Raw genomic sequence first — 19780 nt, 5'->3', positions numbered from 1 at the left:
GTTTCAGCACGCAAATCGTTTGACCATGTCCATCGCAACATGGCTATAAATATAATAATTCTATTCTCATGCAAATAATGCAGAACTGGAATAATATATAACACTTGCCAGCAAGTTTGTTTCAGAAATAAATCAGATCAATGACTAACGTTAATTTTTAATAAAACAGTTATAAAAATAATATCCGTTTTTGCGAACAGCCACGGATAATAAATGAAACAAATTTTCTTGCTTTAAATTATTTCTCGGAAATTTCAAGAAGTTCGATCCATTATAGCATTCACTGGCAAAAATACAATTAGGATCGCACGAGCAATAACCATCAAATGAGACAATCACGCAGCACTACCAGCGACAAAAAAAAATAACTCGGAAAAGCACAATCGCACAGAGGTACGATCCGTTTAACACTCGGCATCGGAAACAGACAACGACGGTGAAGAGAAATCGAAAATTGCGCAGTCAACTTTACGCGTCACCCCGCCGCGACGCTATTCTGTTGTACAGGGTGTTGCATATACATATTCGGCAGTACGACGGGTTGCGCGGCATACTTTGCAGGGATAGGCGCAGTTCAATGGGTAATGACAGCATATATACGTATCATCATAACTTATTGATCGAATTGATCGCGCGCATTTTTACTAATTTTGAGTTTACAGCGTTTCAATTATAACGGACTTGAATAATTGTTGTGATTATTACTAGAGAAGCTAAAACACATTAAAGATGAAAAATTAAATTTTAGAAAGTTAACACGTTAAAAGAAACAAATATGATACAACAAAATTTCTTTCTTTACCGCTCTATCAAAGTTTACAACGCTAACACGCGCGAAAAGTAAAGCGGTAAAGAAAAAAAATTTTGTTGTATCATATTTGTTTCCTTTAACGTGTTAACTTTCTAAAATTTAATTTTTTATCTTTAATGTGTTTTAGCTTCTTTAGTAATAATTGCAACGATTATTCAAGTCCGTTATAATTAAAACGCTGTAAACTCAAAATTAGTAAAAATGCGCGCGATCAATTCGATCAATAAATTATGATGCTACATATATATGCTGTCATTACCCACTGAACCGCGCCTATCCCTGCAAAGTATGTCGCGCAACCCGTCGTACTGCCCAATATGTATATGCAACACCCTGTATATTTGAATTATTTTCCTACGTTTTCTGTGTTTTTCGCACATGTAAATGTAGTAGTCCGGATATCGGCAAGTTTCGGACATTTACGTGTTTAAAATATTTTATACATTACGAGATAAAATGTACGTATACTCTGTGTCTTGAATTTAAAATTTTAATTTCAGCAAACAAATTACTATTTGTATATTTTATATCCTTATGTTTTATATATTTATTAACTTAAAAATAAATTTTCTAGTCAAAACTGAAATTTCACGTTTTAAAGTATTTAGATTTTAAAGCATTTTATTATCTGTATTATAATATAAATAGATAAAATAAAAGACAAACATCAGTGGAATAAAATATTCAAAAACATGATTGCCACTTTGCTGCCCACGCGATGAACATCTGGTTTCGTGAGATTTATTCCATTAAAGTTTATTGCGCGAACAGTGAAAAAACAACAGTCATATTTTCAAATGTTTTATTTTGCGAACATTTATTTTTATTTGTATCTTCTATGTTTATTCATTTAAATTATATTAGGTCCTTGAATAAGTTCTCGCTGTTTCTTAAAAGATGGCGTAGCGGCACTCTGTGCATGGAATTTCGTACGGAAACGCATCAGCTAAGTAGTACTATATGTAACCTCAAATTCTAGTAGATACAGTTTACCACAGTGTCAACCACGTGTTTAATTACCTATTGCGAAAATGTCTACTTTTGTGCCAAATAAAGTGTTTTTGCGGGGAATTTTATTGCACTGCTTTATTCAAAAGAAATCTGCAGCTGAAGCACACAGAATTCTTGTTGAAACATATGGTGACAATGCTCTGTCGAATACGACATGCAGAGACTGGTTTAGGCGCTTTAAAAATAATGACTTTGACCTTGAAGATAAAGAACGTTCTGGAGCACCGACAAAGTTTGAAGACGAAGAATTGGAGGCATTGCTTGATCTAGATCCATGTCAGACGCTAGTAGAGCTCGGGAAAACATTGCAAGTAGATGCGTCAACAGTTTCAAAACGTTTAAAAGCGTTAGGAATGATCCAAAAGCAAGGACATTGGGTGCCGTATGAGTTGAAGCCGAGAGACGTTGAACGACGTTTTCTCATGTGTGAATTGCTGCTTCAACGGCATAAAAGAAAAGGTTTTCTGCACCGTATCATCACTGGAGATGAAAAGTGGATACACTACGATAATCCTAAGCGTAGAAAATCGTGGGGTAAGCCCGGCCATGCATCAACATCGTCGGCAAAGCCGAATATCCATGGTTCGAAACTTCTGCTCTGCATTTGGTGGGATCAGCAGGGCGTAATTTATTATGAGCTGCTTAAACCTAATGAAACTATCACGGGAGCTCGCTATCGACTTCAGATGATGCGTTTGAGTCGAGCTCTAAAAGAAAAGCGGCCACTATACGGGCAGAGACACGACAAAGTCATTTTGTTACATGACAATGCTCGGCCACATGTGGCAAAACCAGTCAAAACTTACCTGGAAACGCTTCAATGGGAAGTTCTACCTCACCCGCCGTATTCACCGGACATAGCCCCCTCGGATTACCACTTGTTTTGGTCGATGGCGCATGGTTTGAGCGAGCAGCGCTTCCATTCTTTCGAAGAAACCGAAAAATGGGTCGATTCATGGATTGCGTCAAAAGATGAATCGTTTTTTCGACGGGGGATTCAATTACTGCCAGAAAGATGGGAGAAAGTGGTCTCTAATGATGGACAATACTTTGAGTAAAGTTATTGTAAGCCTTATATTTTAAATTAATGTTTTTTTTTAACAAAAAAAACAGCGAGAACTTATTCAAGGTCCTAATAATATGTATTGTATTAATAAAATACTCTAGCTATTTTAGAAAATAAAATTTTAATACAACAAAATTAATCCTTATTTTAAATAACGCTGACGAGTTTACAAAACCAAAATACAAAAGATATAATTTCTACAATAATATCTTCTTTGTCAAAACTAAAATATAATACACAGAAACATAGAATGTACAATATTTTAAATGTGTTAAGTGTTTAAAACTTGTCGATACTCGAACCACTATTTTACATACACGAACATTTCCAAAAGTGTACAAAAGTTCAAATGTACAACAGAATAGCCGTGGTGAGTGACGCGCAAAGTTGGCTGCGCAATTTCGATTTCCCTTTACCGTCGTTGTTTGCTTCCGACATTGCGAGTATTAAACGGATCGTACTCCGTGCGATATCGTACTTTTCCGAGTTATTCTTTCGTCACAGTAGGGCCGTGCAATTATCCCCAATGATTATTGCTCGCGTGATCATAATTACATTTTCGCAAATGAGTATCATGAAGCAGCAATTATCGATGGATTATTAAGAGAAGGAAGTCCGTAAAATATTAACTCGCATCAGCGGAACAACTTTAAACCAATTTATCATTTATTTATTATTTGTACTGCTCAAAAATTTCAACGAAATATTTGTTCTCTGCTTCTAGTGCGTGCTATTTTTGCTTTACTATCTAAATTGCTCGAACCTTCAGACATTACATATTAACATTATAAATCGACCATTGCTTATGTCCAAGATATTCGAACTCGACGCTCGTTTTTTATTTTTTTCGATTTGTTTAAACAGTTCGTACATATAAAATATTAAAATTTTTTATCTGAGCTCTATTTTAAATTCTGATATATCTTGAATTTACTTAATTCATTTATTAACTAATATTCATTTCGTTAACATTTTCGGCAAAATTCGGCGAGTTGAATCTAACAAAAAATCTGTTTCGAGAGCAGTAAAAAAATTCTGAAACCTTCTAGCTAAAGTGCAATTAAAATTTTTTCGTTTTTGCTATCTAGGAAAAATTATGGCACCGCCGTGGAAAAACGTAGAAGCCAAGCATTCAGGTCTGAACTGTGGAGTAAATCGTTAAAATTTCAGATAGCTAATCGCGGATGGTGGTCATCTTATTGATTACACGAGCCAGTAACTCGCACGTGGCGTGAAAAGTAACGGGAATATTTGTACGAGAGATGGGCCGGAAAGAACCTGAAGATATATTTAATTATTTCTAAAGATGGAAAATGGGTTACGCGGAAATAGACAGCGGGACGCGCAGGAAGCGCACGAGAAGGTTAAAACTGGCAGAACGTGGCCCCGCTGATAGTCCTGTCGGCCAATAAGCTTTTACGCTAGATTAAAATTCATAACGGCGCGAGTTTCCAGTAGCGACTAGTTACAGCATGCCATCCAAGAGCATCACACCGCTTATGCACGAGCGAAGAGTTTACGACCGTCCCATTACAATTTTCGCGTCACGTATGTGCCGTTAAAGTACAAACAATATATCATTTTCACTGTTTCATATACAAATTTTTACGTTATAATAATTAATAATTTTAGTATATAAAAGATATGCATAGCTTACATAAAACAACTCTCTATTAAGCTGTAATCCCTCCACCATTACTAAAAAAAGTTCACATTTTTTGCGATAAACTACTTACCACAATGTTGCACCGACGTCGCCCGATGCCGCTTGAGCTTCCTGCTTCTTCATAGCACTCACACGCGTTCGCGATCATGCTCGCATTGCACGCGAGCGCACCCGCACACGAAAATCGCGCGATACTTAAACGGTATTCCCGGACGTCGCAGGCGAATTGAATCGAATAGTTTAAACAGCGACGTTATTCGCGAATTCCGCTCGCGTTTCGGACGATCGAACTTGGCAAATTGGGACACGGATATCTCGCAACAGAGAGTAAGTACGAAGAAAACAAGGTAGGATCAATCGTGGGGTCATCGGAATATCGGGTGACCCAGCAGCATCTTCGTGTCGATGCCAGCGGAACTTGAGTCAGCGACGACTTGTAGCCGCGAATCATATGACCACCTTGACGTGACATCATGCATTACACATGAATCATATGTTCTAACACGATTTCATAACTAAAGGGGGCCCATTCGCGATGCTTTAAAATAATCGCCGATTCTTCCCCCCTCCGGACCGAACCCTTTGACGGAGATACCATCGTGTCCCAGAGTTTGCATCCATCGGAAATCCGATCGTCTATACAATTCGCTAGAATTCGTCGTTTCGAACTCGCGCGAAACTCTTACGACACTCCCGCATTTTATTACATTGCGACGGAACGAAATTATGATGAGACAAGTATGACGATTCACGTAGCATTGAGGATTCATAGCTCGGAAGTTTATCTGTAAAACAAATACATTTACATTGTAACAGCGTTCAAAACAGAATTACGGGAAATAATAATATTATATTACTATACTGTAATTTATTGCTAATTTTACCTATCAAAATCGAGATACGGAACTGTGTAATTCTAAATAATAATTATCGTATCGTATCTTTAAATAAAAAATATAAATTTGCTGCAAAAATGTAAATAAAATTGTGCAGTATCCTGTATCAAAAGAGTTAATAATTAAAAACATTTATTTATAAAGACTTGATATCCGATCACGAAAAACGACGAAACGATCGCCGACGGACACTTCCTGCCTCGGTTTTCCTGCAAGAGTCGAGATCCGCATATCGTTTCTTCCGCGGGACGATCCATCGAGCTTTTCATCCTCGTCCATAAATCACTGTCACTAGGTTTGAGCGAAACGTATTTTCCCGTGGAAACGGCATTTTTGAATTCGATTCGGTCGTAGCGACGGGCAAATAGACGAGGTACGTACAAGACGGGCAAAAAGTAGAAAGAGTCCGACGCTCCAGAAAGGCGAATCGATGTTACGGTAACCGCGTTGTCGTTGTTCGGATAGCGGATTTTTACGAGGGCCGCGCGCGTGCATACATTTTTTACAACGGATTTCGCCCGCATAAATTCGCCACCAGGTATCTCGCCGCAGCGAAAAGTATTCGCGTGTGCGCGAGAACGCAGACACGGCGCACGCTCTGCCGGATCCGATACCAATCCCGTCCGACAGAGAGACGACGGACAGAATGGGAAATTTTACGAATTGGAACAACGTTCGTGACCGTGGTCAGCCAACAACTCTCTACAACGACAGCAGCCCGGGTCCTCGGACCGTCACGTTTCGACGGGCTACATCCGCGACGAGTGGTCCGCGACAGGTCAATATTTTCGACGATGTACAACTCGCCCAAAGCTCGATTATTTATTTGTTACGTCGTAACAATTTCCGCGAACAAAATACACATCTCGAATACACGTCGAGTGATTTGCAGCCGCTTGCATAATTTCGCTCACTCGATTATCATCCCTTCCTCACGTTTTGACGGTCGAAACATCGCATAAATCGAAAACCTGGAAAGTTCTACATTATTCTACGTTCAACAATATCGTAAAACTACGGCGCAATCCAGTTATATTAGATATTATATCCCCTTCACAAACACGGTTCTCGTTTGTTCCTTCCTTTTTTAATCATAAATGAAACAAATTATACGCTAAACAAAGTTCCGCATCTCTAATAACTTCTAGATAAAACGCTCAAGCAGCACTTTACGGAGTCCCAGGAGGCTTATAAACGGACTTTTACTGAGCTTATAACGCGAGCTTAAAACAACTACATAAATTGCAGACGTAATACGTAAGAGAAATATTTCTAGGCTTGCCGAGAAAGTTGTTGGATATTCTCGAAGAAATTTGCGCTGCAAAAATGCCCGACCAACGTGTTGTTCCAGGCGAACATTGTCACGGCAAAATCGGATTTCGTATCGGTAATCGCGTCGGACACTATATTTCCAAAAACATACAGCCATTCCGGAACAAAAGTGAAGTATAATTATCAGGGATCGCGTGCGTATACAAATCGTTCTCGATACGCACGCGATTGTCGCGCGTTTACAGCCAGCTTATAATGATGGACATACTCGATTTGGAAATTTCCGAGATTGAAATAACGGCCGCTCTCTGAATGCGGTCGGCCGATGTGTACAGTATACAGCTGTATAACTGCCAGTTTCAGTCGGGACACGACGCGCCATGAATAAGTCTCTAACCGCTCTTGTTGGCCCGACATTGTCAGCGAGCAGCTTTCGACAGCTCGCCCTCCTCCTCCTCCTACCCGCGGACTGTTGTCACCGGGTCGGTCTTCTACGAGCCCTCGTTATGACGCTTGTAATGATAATGTCAAAAATCAGTCTAACCCCCTTTTACCTTCCACCCGTTCACCCGTTAATAGCGCGATTTCAATATGTTTCAATGTATTTCTTCGCGAGAAATATCGACTACGCTCGTTCGTGTAACAATTCCAGCAGATAAATTGCAGACGGCTGCGAAAAGCGAAAGGCTCGATGCTTCCCGAACGTGCAGAATATCTCGGCAAACCTATAGTGAAGTGATACGTGACTTTTTTATAATATCTTTCTTTTTGTAAAGATAAAAAATTTATAATTTTATTATAAATAATTTTTTTAATTGAAGTATTTTTGTGCAAGAGAGGTACATTCTTTTCCGCGCCAACATTAAACTCGAATATTTCGGTCTCGTAGCACATTTCCACCCTCGGCTTATAAGTGAGGATTGCATGAAGCAGGAGAGCAGAGTCGCGCTTTCCCGACATGCCTCTCTCAGCGGTAAAGTAAGTTCGCCGCAGTCGCCCGGCGTACTGGTAATTAAAGTAATGAAGGATAAACCGCCTGAAGTAACTCGTGTAATTTATCCGTGACTGCTTCCTGACTAGCTCATTATTGTACTTTGACCTTCTCTTCCGCGTGAATGCATTTCTCATCTGCCTTCCTGATATGCGGAACGTACGTTTCATTTTTACAGCGATGATAGTCTGCAAATAATTGTTCCAGGAGAAACGCTTGGAAAGCATTAAGTAATTTTCATATCACTGTGAAAATGTGGAAACTTCATTTATTCTGAAAAATGCAAACATTTATTCGAGGCAGGAATCTGTGTAGAAAAATTGTTCAAATAATATTTGCTCAATAATAAAAACTAAAATTTGATTCAGTTTAACTATTCACAGATTCTACTCTTTTATGAGAAAGAGATACATATTCTTTATCTCGGATCACGCTCAAAATATTGTAATGAAAAGTGCATCATTAATCTCAAACAGACACATATTAATTAACTTTTTTAATTCGTGCTGCATGCATAATAGAGCTTTTCAGCGTCCGTCATCAAGGCCATACACACTGAATAATGCAAATAGACGAAAATATAATTCACCACGCTCCGATGTAATAGATAAGAATTGCCGCAAAGAATTGCACGCTGTAAAATTACCGCGGTAATATGGAATACGCAAAGTACGAGGGTGGACCCATAAAAGTTTCAAGCAGTTTTCTAATTTAAATTCCCGGAGCTTTCTGCTTCATTAAAGCTCTATCTTATCGAGCGGAAATATTCATGTAAATTGTGGTCTTAGGCGCACCGTACGTTCACAAGCTGGCGCTCCGCAGGACGGACATTATTTCCATATCGACTTTTATGGCCCGCCCGGCAACGAAAATTTATCGCGGCGAGTGCAGTGTTTTAAAACAATATTTTCGGGGATGAAGGAAGACGAAATTATTTTCGCCCCGTATCTCTCTCGCCAAACGCGGCTCTAAGTCAACGCATTGACAAGTTTCCAACGCAAGTTTGACCGTTAAAATATTTATGTATTAAGTTAAAGCAAACAATTTGCTCTTTCCTTGATTACATTAGTAAAACAAAAAATAATGAAGAAACTTTTGGACAAATAATTACTCGATGAAAAAAAAGAAGAAAGAAAACTGTCATTTTATCGCTGAAATATTTCTACAGATATGTACTTCTCCCGAGAAAAGCTCCCTTTGAATATCTCCTTCGATCTGAGATTCCTAAATTTCCATGTCTAGAAAGGAGACGTAGTTCGGTCTATTGCGATTCCACCCTAATCGATCACGTCGCAGTCTCATCTGCGAATCTCAATAAGGTCTCATCATAAATTCTCTGCCTCAGGACACCAACGGGCCTGGAGGACGTCAGCAAGTATCCAGAGCTCTTCGCAGAATTGCTAGCGCGTGGCTGGTCGGAGAGAGACATCCAGAAGCTGGCTGGCTTGAATCTTATACGGGTGTTCAAGGCGGTAGAACAGGTAAATTATACCACGTCGGAAAGAGGAAAAAAAGCGAAATGACCCTCTTTCCAACTTATCTCGATGAAAAAAGCGGACGTGTGTCGAAAGTGAAAAAGTCGCTTCGACGAGTGACAGAGGGAGAAAGAGAGAGAGAGAGAGAGAGAGAGAGAGAGGGAGAAGAGCGCTCGTTTCTACCACGAAATAACCGATGGCCTGGTTCGGGTTAGCCGAGTTGACCAATATCGAATTTAATAAAGCACACAAATCATGGATCCGGCCCGCGCGCGGTGCATCACCGGACGAGAAAACCCGGGCGTACCGCGATTTTTACTCCCTTGGAGCCCTGCCAGTCGTAGAACCAGCTGGCACGATCCACTAACCCCGTCCGTTGGTACGCGCTCCCATTCTCTCTTTCTCTCGCGTGCGCGCTTATGACGTATAGCCACGGCTACATGTGACGTGTGTATTAAACGACTCTGAAATATCGCTCAGCATCGCTCAACACACTGACGTTTCATAATATATAAGTACACTTCGCGAAAGATAAGCTCGTTCAAAGGAGAATCGCGCTCCGCAATCTGAGCGTGCCGCTCGCTTTAATTAAAATCCAACGCTTCAAGCATATTTTCTTACGCATGATGTTGCAGAAATCGTAATTGTGCTCTCGGCTTGAAATAAAGTAACAATAATATAATAACTTTTCGTTTTTCCTATTTATTTTCTCGTCGTAATAATAACAAGAGATTAGGCGAATGCAAATGCGGGGAATTAAAATTGCAGCGCCTAAAGGATTAAAAACGGCAAAACTGGTCGAATCTCCGCTGTACGTTTATCGAACTATGCGCAATACTGTCTGTGCTTCTCCGATGAAAATGTATCGCTGAATTTCGCCGCGTTAGTCTCAAATGTTTAACCGAAATTGAACTAAATTTCCTCTAATTTAATCTGGTTTCTACACTTTGGCCACTCGATTAATGTCTCGTATATTTCAACGTTAAATACCCGGTTTCGCGGAGTGCAGTCGAATGCAGATCGCCCTGCGAGAATTCCGCCATGCCTGAAAATGTTTCAGTCTGGATATTACCCGGTGGTACACGCCCCGACAGGAATGATGTGAGAAATTATGTGCGCCGAATGTTCCGGATGTTTGAGGACGCTCAGGATGGCCGTTGTTGAAATTACTGTGATAATTTAATTGCGGCGCGGTGCGGTCAACGGAACCACGGTTATTTGTCCAAAGCAAGAGTCGTTTATTATATTTGGAGAAGAATGTCTATCACATTTTGGATCGTAATGTAATAAACGCGGCGCGGTTTGAGCCACGCGTAAATTTCGCATTCACCTAACAATTCTCTCCGGCGCCGGTTTCCGTAAGGACAAAGAATTAACGTGCGTGATCACGCCGGCCAGTGGGATAGCTGGGGAATTAAAATTATTCTCTGAATTCCACGGTGATTTACCGTCGTGTCGCAAAAAAATGCGCGCGCGCGCGCCTTTGTGAGAGACGTGGCATCGCATTGTCACGCGAAAGAACTGCGGAATTAGTCCGCACGGCACAATGAAAACCTAAATGGAAACGTATTACGCGTATAATCGCGTTCGTACGCCGTCTCAAATTATCGCAGTCTAATTTCACGCGTGCGGTATTATCCGAATCGCGGATAACATTATTTGATTATCGGAATACGAAAATGTGACTTGCCATGCCGGGGAACAATTTGTAGCGCGAGTCACGTGAAAATTCCAGTTTCTTCCGACCGAGAGACGGCAGAGTCGTCATTAATTTTCAACGTGCAAATACGCGCAGAAGTCGTAGCTTCTTACCTGAGACACACACACACACACACACACATAGACATAGCACGCTTACGTTTCCAGACGCTTCACTTTTCTCATCGCAGTAAGGGTGCGTTCCACTTAACGCCCGCAACGCTCCTAGAATCATTTTATCCTCGTTTAACTTTCGATGAAAAACAAGGATAAAATGATCCTAGGAGCGTTGCGGGCGTTAAATGGAACGCACCCTTACTGCGATGAGAAAAGTGAAGTTAAGTGGAACGCACCCTATGTCGACGAGGATGGGCGAGAGGTAAATCCTTTGAGCAATCCCGACCCACTTCATCGCCGTTTTCCACCGGTCGGTGGAGTGCTAGTTCGCGGTAGGCGAGAAACGTCGTAATTGCTAAAATAATGGCCGTGCCTACGGCGCGGCGCGGCGAACAAAACGATGGCGATTACGTTACCTTGAAATTCAATTCCGCTATTGTCCCTCGTACGAGAGGCGAAATCTAAGGGAACTTTGATACTGTTTCGCAAGATCGCGGCAACACCGCCAAACGCCCACCGCGAGAAATCGTCCGCAAGCAATGGTGGAAAATTCCTCGCACGTAATGTAATCATTTTGTCGCTCACATTATATAAATCGTCATGCTACTTTCAAACGTGCTAATGGCGAGCCACTTTTTTTTATTTTCTTCCCTGTTTTACGAGATAAATTATAATTAACTCGCTTATTTCAAAAAAATTTTTTAAATAAATAATAAAAAGAAAGATACTTAAAAATGTTGCGAAACATGTTTTTCACACGTAATTTCTCTCTTTGCATCTTTATGTACTTAATTCTATTTCTATAAAAAATATTACGCAACATTTGTGATTCATAAAGATTTAAAACTTTTAATTAATAATTTCTCAAAAACTGCAAAAATTAATTTATCTCTCTGGCAGATTTATACAGAAAATATTTCTCTCATAAAAAATTTTTCTCTTTCATTACCACATATTTTTCATTAACGAACTATTGACAAACAGTCATCAGCATGTTATGAACAACAACGCAATTAGCATCACGCATGTCATGTTATTATCGGCCTGTTCTGTTCTGATATTACATTGTTCGCAATCTAGATTCCCTCCTCATTTCATCAACGTTTTATTCCTCTCGTAATAATTTTATGTCTCATAAATATCGGTAAACGTGAAATATTGTAGGGATATATAGGGTGTCTCGAACCAACTAACCTATCACTGGTTAATACCAAATTCCTGAGATTACTTGAAGACAAAAATCTTTATATCCTTATCATGAGAAACTTCAGAAATATGCTATTAACGGGTGATATGATATCAACTGTACTAAGATTGTCTATGCATTTTTCTTTAAATTCCTTCAACATCTAATATTTTAATCTCACATTTTGTAGAATGTATTCCCGTTCAAGTGTCTTTTGAAAACATAAAAACTCTAATATGATTATCAAGCAACTGTATCACGTATATAATTTTTTTGCAGTTATTAAACTTTATGTATTAAATATCAAAAGTGAAAATTAATAGTTTCCATTCCACAATATTTATTTTTTCAACTAAAAATTTATAACTTTTAGCTTTATGCAATTAAACGTAGAAAAGTACCAACAGTAACCAGACCGTTCACGTATTTTCATGAGGAGAAACTCCAACGTCCATTAACGTTTAATCGTTCAGTTAGTAGTTTCTTCGTGCGCTCGCGCGTGTCGTCCGCTTGATATTTCGAAAAAAAAATTTCAATTTTAAAGCAGAATATATAAAAGGTTCGGCGAAGGGAGAAGGGCTATTACGCCTGCGAGATGTCCGTATTACAGGCTAGCGTTTATATCGCAAGTACCGTAAACATTGTGCGCCCGAGGCGTGAAAGCGACAATAAAGGCAGATTTGATTAGACTGTCGACGTTCTCTCGTATACATCGCCCACTCATTTCCTTTTCTGTGTTGCCTCGTCACTAGAGATGCACGCCGCCATTCTCTGTACTCGTTTAATTGGAAATCCACCGGGGCGACGAAATGAAACTTTACGTATATACACTGGGTTTACGTTATGGACTGTTACACAGAAATGACGTATAAACATTTAAGACAATACGTGATATACCTTTTTTTCCACATTGTTTTTCCTAGTCATTTATTACGCGAAAAAGTATAAAACAGATCGTACAAATCATCGGGCCGAACGCAACTACAATTTTACAATAATATATCTTAAATATTATGATAAAAAAAGTTATATATTCATGATACAATTTGTTACTTTTATCAATGAGAAAATCAACTTACCGGCGTTGGCGGTGATAAAAATTATTTGGGAAATTTTTTTAATTTTAACAAAAATATTCTTTTACGCCCTTTGCGCAATATTGGTTTCTCGCGGCGCAGATAACCAATGCCCGAAAAATTGCAGTTGCGTTTACACGGCGTAAATATTTGTGATAGAACGCCGCTTTCCTGTGACGCTCGTTTAATTGAAAAACTGCATGCTAGACTTCGAGCGGGAAAGAAATGCACGCGCCACGCCGCTCTAATATGTATTCCGCCGGAATCGATCCCGAGCGAAGAACGTAGTTTTCTTATTTCACGAGAAGCGAAATAAATTTTACAAAGCGTGAAAAAAGGCGCGGCCGACATTTCCAAGTCAATAAAAGCTTTTCACCGTCCGACGTTGTGCCAATAAATTATTTCTGTACGAATCAAAAAAAGACTGCCCCTTCATGTTGTAAAAAAGTTTTATTTGGCGAAATTCCGGAGAGTGCAAGAAAGATCTCAATCAAATGATACTTTTTACGAATATGTACCTATCTCCTGTATATGAAACACTTCTTTTCACACGTTTCACTTGTGGATACGGCGTGATCAATCTTCGTATATTCATTTAATTAAAACTAACTCTGTTCGCAACTCAATCACAGCAGAAATCTGTATAATTACTTGATCGAACGAAAAGTGTAACAATTATCACAACAAATCAAGAGAAATTGTTCAAACTTCTTTTCTTCCACACTTGTCTATTATCATCAATCTCATTTCGTTATCGGCACGTATAAATTGCTGTCAATATAGCTGGCCATAAATATGTTAATCTGTTCTCAACGACTTTCGGCTCGCATATACGTCGCGGCGATTTTTCGTCATTACGCGGGAAAAAGGGCGGCATGTCGCGAGCATCGCTGACGCGTTCGTCAGCCGTCGAAAGCTTCGTTTTCGGCGAAGCCCGTGGGAGGTTAATGGGCTTCACCGAAAATTGATGGGCGCCGTGCATGCCCGTATGAAATACGTGCATCACGCCGACTTTTTTCCCTGCTGCCGTTCCCCGCGCGCTCACCTTTGCCTTTCATCGTTGCCCATCCCGGGAGGCGCGCGCTCTTTTTATTTCCCCGTCTTCTGCAACGGCAATCGCCAGGCGCGATTTTTCCTGAGAACATTTGCGACGTGCACGGTCTTCCATCTTCGCCGCACCCCCTCCTCGCGCTGGTCTCAGAAGCCCAGCGCAGCGTCAAAATTCATCAGCTTTTTTCACGCGCCACCACCGGAATGCACACCGGAGAGAAATGAGGAAGACCGGCTTTTCTTTCAAACACACGATAACACACTTTGTATCAAACCCTCTCGAAGCTCTTGGTATTTCCTAATCTGGCAGTCTTTTTTTTTTTTCTTTAATGAGCAGCGCTGCAAAAAACGAAGTGCGTTGCATAGAATTAATCCGCGTAAATAAGGACATTTGATCACTGTCGGTTTATTGATCGATTCGCAGCGAATAGATGTACGCGCGGATTACAATGAGTGATCGGCGACAGTAAACTATGATTGGTAGCATTGTTCCACGAGCGCTTAGCGTTCGATGGAAGCCGACGACAACGATATGCATATCAAAGGGCTCAGCGTGTAAATCACGGTAAACTACGCCTTAACAGTCAATAACTCATTTGCTACATCGTAGCTTTCTCTATGTGTGCAGATTCGTGACAGTCTGGCCGCAGAGGAGCCGCTGGAGGAGGAGATCCCGCATGAGGACATAATTGGTCGCGATTATTGCCGTTACAACATAAAGCGTCTGATGGCGCCTTAAGCTGTCGGAATCCTCATGGCGAACGTAAACGATCGAGTGATCGAAGCGGAAACAGGGAAAGAGAAAGATAAAGAGAGAGAGAGAGAGAGAGAGAGAGGGAGAGAGAGAGAGAGAGAGAGAGAGAAGAAAGAAAAAGACCTTCACTGCCCCAGCGGGAGTAAAACTCGCTCTTTACAACTTCATCCCAGAGTTTCGCGACTCCTCGCATCTCCCGGGGACGCCTCGGCGTCCGCTACACACACGCTTTCTCCATCTCTCTCTCGCTCTCTCTCTCTCTCTCTCTCTCTCTCTCTCTCTCTCTCTCTCTCTCTCTCTGTCTCTCTCTCTCTCTCTTTCTCACTTTTACTCCTTTCGATCCTTCTCGACGTTATTCCCCACGATTCTCATCTTTGTACGTAAGTAGATAGATAAACTCGATTTCCGCCAGAGATCCCGGAACCGTGAGATGCGAATGTTCGCGAAGGATATCGAGACGGCCAGTGGATATGTCAGTACCGCGACTGCAGGCTCAATGCCGCGAGTAAAAATTGCAACTAGATCGACCAGGTATATATCGGCTCTCTAAGTTATTCGTAGAAGTAAAGTGAAATCTAACTTGCGAGTTATGCTTTTGTCTTTTAAAGCTTTCGTTCACATCGATCTGCTTCGTACGTCTAAAAATTCTCTTCGTTATAATTATCGCTGCGCATTTGTTATACGCTATATATAATCTCCGTTATTATCGATAATACCAGTTATTAATAAATTTCAACGCGACTAGCTCAACGCCCCGGGAGAAAAAATTGCGAAATGGGATTGATTAATTATAGCTAGTTGCTCCTAGAAATGAATTAAAGTTCAATTTGTAAGCTTTAATTCAACCAACATATATTGACTTGCCTCATAACTCTGGAATAATCCTCATCATATTTATCAACAATATCCAACTTAATCGATAATGGCAATAATAATGGTATGGCACGTATTAATGAAGCGATCGTCCATTAATTTCACACTAGCATGGGTAGTGCTATTGTAGTACTATTGATTATACAAACGAGCTATTGGCGAGCTATTGTACAATTTAATTACTTATCCTAGAAACAAAATCAAATATATGCTACATGATGAAATACATGGAAAATTACGCTACGTACTCAATAATAACATCAATTTGCAAGTTTCATATGCAAATTCAATAGTATCTATCTATAGTGATTCGAAAGAGAGTTTTTGCATCGTAATTTTGTTATAATTACGCTCTCTTATGTTAAAATCGTTCTAATCATTATTCATTTATTTTAGAAGATGGCAATTCTTTTCGCAATTGACATTAAGCTTGGGATAAGTCTTAACGAATAAGAGGACACCTACGATTTTTTGAAATGATCGAAAATTACGATAACATTTAAAATTATTGTGACATTTAAAATTATTATGGCTACCTAATTATACTGTTGCGGTACTGATACGTACACTCGTCATGCGATGGTTGAATGAGAAAGCGTGTTTTGCGTGCTCGGTTGATAAAAGAGCCGAGCTAGTTCTTAGTCAAGCTGTCAATGCGGCTGAAAAATGGCCACAAAGAAAGAACGGAACGTCGAAATTAGCACGACAACAAGGCGGAAACACGCACCTTATCACTGCGATACGAAGACCAACGCGTTTGTATAAATGTTTAACAATTTAGCCGCACGGGCATACTCGATGTTAATGAAAATTTGTACTCAAGCGATTTCCTCGTCGAAGCCGGAACCAAAAAAACTGTCCTAGTCAATAATTATATTATGTATACATCACGACCGATTACGTGCGACGAAGCTGACAATTATATTCGAGTACGAGTAAACGCGATGTGAGTGTGAAACTGAATGAAAGTGACACGCGGCGCGCGTGCGTGTATGCGTGTATGCGTGTTCGAATGACAACTTGTACATATGGTACCTGAAGTCGAAAAACATATTATTTCTCCGACATGTCAAGCCGGCCATGTTGGATCGAAGAACCAGGTCATCGGGTGTCCTCGATTTTTTTTAATCTAGATGCAAAGCGCACACAAAGTCGCGCGTCGATGGGTAGCTAAAAAAATTTACATGTTTCCACTGTCGAGCAATACTCGTGATTTTTTCAAAACCAATCATTTTTTTTAGCCGACCACGATTCCAGATGGTTGGCTTGACCAATCATGATCTACGAGGAGAGCTGCGAGTGAGGCTAAATCGCGCGAAGCAATCCGGATCCCTGAGTGAACGTCCGACCAAGTCGGATGGATTACGATTGCTCGACACTGTGTGCGGGCCTTTCCTACACGATTTTGCACGATCGAAGTTGACGTCGATCACGTATACGTCGGCGTTTATCGAATTGAACGGTGATTTTTTTAAATTCTATACCGTCATTATATACCACACCGTCGCATACAATTCCGGTCGGTGAAAGATTTTTTATCTCACGCGGTTCCGCTCTCGTATGAACTGTTTTTGCACCGAAATTTTATTATTGCCACGAGCTCGGTGATTACATCGGAGCTTCGGACGAACGCATCGACTTCCCTCGTGCCACGACGATATGGTCGTTAACTCGTTTCATTGCGTGGCAAATTTCATTTCAACGCGAATGGTTTGCAAAATAAAAACAAGTGTCAGAAACGCATACAGATGCGCAAGTTTTTTAAACAATATAGGAAACAAAAATTTAATTACAATTTTTTTGGTTCTCTGGTAATATTACGCTTAATTAATGGTACGTGACACGGTAAAATGTGCAAAACGTCGAATTTCATTTAGCTTTATTATTTCACGCAACGGTAACACAATCAGGAGAGTTAATAGAGCTGATCTCTTGCAGAATCTCGTTCGACCGACTTAACGACCATTCTCGTGCGAGCAGAATAGGATCGACGAAACGCGAGCCTCGTAACTAATATCCTATAAGGTTTTGAAAGTTACTGGTATCTAAAATAAATCTACGGCAGGTCGAACGCCGTCGTTGCAAAAGCGATCGTGTTCTCTCACTTATTTCGATACCTTTCCCAAAATTTAATAATAAATTAACATTTCACAATTTAAACTATTCAAGAGCTACGACGAACTTTCCGACGAAAATCTACAGTGCAAGAATATCAGAGTAAACGTCAAATAAAACTTTAACTTGACATTCCATGAAATATACGTTTCTAAATGTTGAATGTTTCAAAAAAACTTGTTGAAAGAAAAAAAGAGTAAAGTTAATCGCTCATTAGTAATTCATTGTAAAATGCATATTATTCTAGATTTAAATTTTTTCAACGAACCTTTAATTTTACAAAAAGGACCAATTTATGTTCTTCTGCAGAAAACGCAAAAAACGTCGACGACCAGTCACCGAATCAGTCACCAGGCCAGATTCACGTGTGAATGTGCAGCCATCAAGCAAGAACGATGAGAAGGTTGAAAAAGAAAGCGGGAGCGTCGTATGTCCGTAAATGAGCGGACGGCTTTTCGTGGGTAATTAATTTCCCGGGTATTCGCGGAAGCCTAACGAGGTCGTTAAAAAGTTTCGACACGTTTAGATCCGGATTCGACCGTGGAAAAACCATTTAAGCTTCTTTCCTCTGTCGAATCGTGGAGCTGAATGAACGGCCGGTTTCTTCGCGCACGTCGACATCTCCGAACCAGCTACTTTTTTCCCCCCATCTTCCAGCGTTTACCGCGCGCCGTTACCGCTGCAGTTTTCAGCTTTTTTTACCGTCGTTCGGCCGACACTCCGCCGCAGAAACAGGGAGGAGACGGGGACGCGAGTGGAGGCAAAAAGAGAAGTAAAAAGGTGAGAAAAACTAGCCGCGAGAGTAAAGGGGCGCAAGAAAGGTGACGGAAACGAGGAAACTACCTTCGAGAGAGCCTACGAAGGCAGCGGAGTGCCACAACCTCCGGTAAGAGAACTACTCTTTGTTTCGCCTCGCGGCGAGATATCGGCTAAGTTTACTGTAGAAACTCGACCTATAAATTTCATCCCTTAATACGGGCCCCGCGCAACGTATAATATGAAACCGGCGAGTTATACCTCGCGGCCGTTTTAAGAAACGCCTGACGGCGTTACTCGCCCGGCCCGCTCGCGTTTCCCGGACGGAATTTGTTGGATTTGCAAAAAGTTCGCGGACGATATTCCTGAGTGCTCCGCAAAGTGAGCGCGAGGCGCGGAGTAAAAAGAAGTCCTAAAGTTAGGAAAATTCTCTAGCCGCATCCTGCGTGGAGAGAGAGAAAAGAGTAAAAGGAAATGGTGCATTATTTTACTTGCACGCTCGCGTCACTCCGCCTAGTGAAATAGGCTCGCGATGATATATTAAAATTTTTTTCCTACGTACAAGTCAATAAAAAATTTAATAAATGTCATTTCGTTAATTGTCTGTTAATTGACCGAAAAAAATAGTTATGTTTTCAGAAATTAGTATTCAGAAACGTGCTAATAGTTATTCAAATAATTATGCATAATTATATAATATTATAAAATATGTATAATAATATAATTATGTATATACAATATTAATGAATTGCTAACAATTGTATAATATAATACATAATATTTGAATAGTAATAAAATCCTATTAATTCAATAAGGCGTGATAATTTTCCAAATAACGAACAATATTGTTCATTATTTGGAAAATTATATCATATGATATTTAAATAAATAAGTATCAAATAATTATTCCAATAATAATTCAAACAAATATAGCGATCCTAAATTATTCAAATAATTATAATTATAA

General features: G+C 40.2%; 1 protein-coding gene across 1 annotated transcript in view; it reads left to right on the top strand.

The window, feature by feature from the left end:
• LOC105667349 (dipeptidase 1) overlaps window positions 1–18031 on the top strand; it is an 84748-nt gene extending 66717 nt beyond the window's left edge. The window contains exons 10-11 of the mRNA XM_012359101.2: window positions 9059–9194; window positions 14944–18031. Coding sequence (XP_012214524.1) covers window positions 9059–9194; window positions 14944–15054 — 247 coding nt within the window. The 3' untranslated portion in view covers window positions 15055–18031. The remainder of the gene's footprint in view (window positions 1–9058; window positions 9195–14943) is intronic.
• Window positions 18032–19780: the final 1749 nt, after the last annotated feature.

This window comes from Linepithema humile, chromosome 1 (genome assembly GCF_040581485.1).
Source record: "Linepithema humile isolate Giens D197 chromosome 1, Lhum_UNIL_v1.0, whole genome shotgun sequence".
In the NCBI taxonomy this organism is placed as follows: domain Eukaryota; kingdom Metazoa; phylum Arthropoda; class Insecta; order Hymenoptera; family Formicidae; genus Linepithema; species Linepithema humile.
This window is presented reverse-complemented; position numbering and strand designations above follow the sequence as displayed.